Source organism: Frankliniella occidentalis, unplaced genomic scaffold (genome assembly GCF_000697945.3).
Source record: "Frankliniella occidentalis isolate FOCC.00 unplaced genomic scaffold, Focc_3.1 Scaffold378, whole genome shotgun sequence".
Classification (NCBI taxonomy): domain Eukaryota; kingdom Metazoa; phylum Arthropoda; class Insecta; order Thysanoptera; family Thripidae; genus Frankliniella; species Frankliniella occidentalis.
The window spans coordinates 157472-161624 of record NW_026267501.1 but is presented as its reverse complement, the minus strand read 5'-3'; the positions used below and the strand labels follow the sequence as shown (position 1 = coordinate 161624).

At 41.9% G+C, this 4153-nt stretch overlaps 1 protein-coding gene across 1 annotated transcript in view; it reads left to right on the top strand.

Annotated features, from left to right (window-relative positions):
- LOC127751201 (uncharacterized) overlaps positions 1–1052 on the top strand; it is a 16281-nt gene extending 15229 nt beyond the window's left edge. The window contains exon 2 of the mRNA XM_052274335.1: positions 1005–1052. Coding sequence (XP_052130295.1) covers positions 1005–1052 — 48 coding nt within the window. The remainder of the gene's footprint in view (positions 1–1004) is intronic.
- The last annotated feature ends 3101 nt before the right edge of the window (positions 1053–4153 follow it).

Sequence of the window (4153 nt, the reverse complement as noted above, 5' to 3'; positions counted from 1 at the left end):
CCCCTTTTCAGCCCCTTAGGGGTGATTGCCAGGATTTGCCGTAGGCGTTTCGTTTTCTAGGAGTGAACCTTAAGATACCCTGAAAATTTGAACTCTCTAGCACATCTCCTTCTAGTGGAACAGACAGACAGACAGACAGACACGAGGTCGTTTGCATAAGCCCGCTGGATAGCTTTTTCAAAGCAGAAGGGCGGGCTAAAAAACTCTGTTTTTTACCAGACTTTCCCAGTTTCACCCAAGCCTTACCTTAATCCTTAATTCAACTACCAGATATGAAAAATACTGAGTGCGAGTGGCTTTGCCCTTGCACTTGAGACAGGTCACTGCACAGACAGGAGAATGCGAAGGATACATTATCGTGAAGGGTTATGTGTACAGCATGTAGAGCTGCTAACCTTCCTGAAGAAGGTGTCCTCCAAAGATCTGATGAATGGGAGTAGTAAAGGAGTTTTTTTGAATTCCTTCTAAAATGGATAAAAAAGTGCATCAATGAACACACAGCAGCTATTTTTGAAAATAATTTAGGTTTCAACAGAAATTAGTTCCCTCATGTGTAATTCGACACATACATGGAACTCTTAAACCTCTTGCAAAACTCGTCTTCTAATTGTCCCAACAATGGCGCATGAATTCTTGAGAATCTTCTTGGCGACCTCGCTTCAGATGCTGGTTCATCACTAAAGGGACAAATTCAAACAGTAATTATTTATCAAACATTTTGATAAAATTAGGAATACTATAACAGATAATTTGATATACAAAACTACTTAATACAAAGAAGACTTTCTGCAAGAAGGCTTTATAGTTTGAGTAAGGCAAAATGTATTATGGGGGACGTTCTTACTGGGGCGCTGTTTGTATATCCGAGCTGGTACAACCACTGGAGGAACATGAGATTTGACAATGACTTCTGCTTAAGAGCACGTCGAGCAGTGGTTGTTCGCCTTTTATTTGCTATAATAACAAGTTTTTTTTACAGCTTTAATTCATGTTTGCTTTTGAAGGTGACTTTATACAATGCTAGTTTGACTCTATACAATGCTAGTTTGTAGCCAACAATTCAATATGTTTTTGCTTAGTATTATTTATTTATTAACATAGTTCATCATAATAATCAAATATTTTTTCAGCTCAGTGGAGAGGCGGCTTTGCTGGTCCAGGAGGTACGGGGGACACGATGTCATGAAGAATTTGATTTTCTTCAGTGAAGTTGCGTACTGGGCCAGGACTTTGTTTCTCAGCTGGAGTAGAGTGGGCACTTGAGAGATTTCGTAGAGGGATTTAATGGGTGTCCATTTTGGTAAACCATACATGATTCTAATCCAGGATTTGCCGCGTTTCGCTCTCTAGGAGTAGACCTTAAGATTCCCTGAAAATTTCAAGTCTCTAGCACATCTCCTTCTAGTGGAACAGACAGACACACACACACACACGAGGTCGTTTGCATACGCTCGCTGGATAGCTTTTTCAAAGCAGAAGGGCGGGCTAAAAAGTACAAATGCAAGTCCAGGAACCAGAAGGGGAACTAACTACAAAATAAAAATAAAACGAGTAAAAGGGTCTTTCTAAGAAGGTACTACAGCATACTCTCTCCATCCTCATGGAACATGGGCCGCATAGGACTAAAATCATTTGGCAAAAGGCATTGAACAGAATAAAATGGGTGCTTCTAAAATGGGTACGAATAAAAATGTACATAAGCAAGTACAGAAATAACCAGGGGGAACTAACAGCAAAATGTAAATAGGATTACACATCCCTTTACAGATGAAGCCATGAGAAGTCACATACACATAGCAAACAGAAGAGTGGTTTTCAATTGGGTATTCCAGGCTATCCCAAACGGAAGTAGGAAAAGAACAAACTCACTGACTTCTCTGTTTCCGTGGTGACTCTGGTTGAGCTGATCACGTGCCACGACGGCGTTTCAGGTATGAAAAACTGTCAGGTCAGTTTCGAGCTCGCCGCCATATTTGAGAGGTTAGAATCAGATCAAACTACCATGGTAATTTCTCAGACTGAGCTAGCGGAAACAGGTCAATCGGTGAGTTTGTTCTTTTTCACTTCCGTTCTAGACAGCCGGCAACACCCTATTTAACCTACCTATTGCATTCTCTAGGTGAGCATTAATCGTACAGCCCTGTTTAGAAAATTGCTTACACTAATGTTTCTTTCATAAAATATTTCTTGCTCAAGATCTTCTGACAAAGCAAGAAGATTTTCATCGGTCCATACAGACCGGCATGCTCGAGGTCTTCTTGGGTTTTGTCCCACAGCCAGCGCCATAGTGTCAAGTTGCGCATTATGTTCGAGTTTGGCAAGCGCATCAATGAACGCCCAAACATTGGGCCTGTATGCTCCCACTTCTGTGCGAAGCATTTTGTTATGCGACTCACATAGGTTTTTAGCCCGCTCTTCTGCTTAAAAGCTATATAAAGCCCGAATCACACTAGCGGTTCTCGAGGCGGTTGGCGTGTGCGGGTGCGGGTGCGGTTGCCGTCTCGACCAATGAGAGCGCAGCGCCCGGCGGGTGCGGGTGCGGTTGAGGGAATAGCCGTCCGGCTATTTTTCGGACCCGCAACCGCACCCGCGGCCAATCAGAGCAGCCGGTTCTGTCACGTGACCAGCAGAAGACACAACATATGAGTCACAGGAGCGGGAACGCGGGCAACTCGCTAGCAAACTTTTGAAGATTATTAAGAGTTTACCGAAATGCCACCAAAGAAGGACAGATCACTGTTCACCACTGAGAATGAGTTTTTATTCGCGGAATTAGTGGAGCAGAGGCCCATATTGTGGGACACTTCGTCCGAAGTCTACAAGAGGGCCGATATGAAAGGGGCAGTGTGGCAAGATATATCGGAAATAATGGGACCCGGCTTCACAGGTGAGTTGATCGCCCTTTATTTACGTAAAATTAGTGGAATTACGCATGCTGGACGTCACTCGCAGTCTGTCGTCACTTATTTTGTGTGAAATCGCTTTTCAAAGGACCTGCTTTGCAGGTTAGGTTTCTCTTGGGGCTTGGGGAATACCTGTGGGGAATAGCTACTCATTCCTGTTGAAATAAATATTTGTCTTTGCTTTGCAGTCGAAGTACTCATGCACCGATGGAAAAGCATGAGGGAAACTTTTCAAGATAATTTGAACCGTGTCAAAGAATCAGATAGGAGGAGTAGCGGCAATGGAACAGATGATTGTTATGTGCCGAAGTGGAAGCTCTGGACCAAGCTTCAGTTTTTGAAAAAAACCTGTGCTCAATCAGAGTCTGTCTCCAACCTTCCACAAAGTTCATCTGTGCCCCAACTTCAGCAGGAAATTGCAAGCCTTATCGAGTTCCCTGCTGTTTATTATGATGATCAAACAAAGGTGAGATTTAAATAAATAATCAGTAATTATGCTTGTATGTTAATTTTTTAAGATTATCATTTACATTTACTGTTACATTTAATTTTATTTTCAGCGATATGTACAAATTCCTTCAGAGTCCAGCAGTATGTCTCCACTGTTGGTATCAGAAGTTGATTTGTCTGGAGAAAAATGTGATCAGTCTGAGGTATTGTCCCGTCCACCATCTCGACCAGCACCAGTCAATTCCCCAATGGCAACACCATCAAGCTCCTCGCAAGAAATGTTTGTAAAGAGAGGTGCAACAAAACGTAAGTCAACTGCAGCAATTGACGAAGCCCTCAAAGTAGTGAAGGAAATGGCCATGGCACCTGTTCCAGTACCAGCTCCAGTTGTTTTAGACAGTGTTGACCATCTAATGGCGTATCTTGCTACTCGACTCAGAGCAATGGAAGCAGAAAGAAGGCAGGAATGTGAGAACCAGTTGCTCACAACAGTCCTCAATTTTCCTTCTAAAGTATAGGTGCACTACATTCAATATTTTAGTATGTGTTCCTTTACATTGCCATTTATTTTTACTAACCCAAGTATTATTATTTTTATTACAAGACACGTCAGTAGTCTTTATTATTTACTCGAATTAGGACTTGCCATTTCAAACTAGTGGTGTTTGAATGTAGAAATCCCGTCCAAAGATCTGACACCAAACTTTGCCAGTATAGTATTATTGACTGATAAAAATACGGGTAATATTTTTTATTATTACATAGGCATGATTCCTTTATCAATATTATGATATTCTATA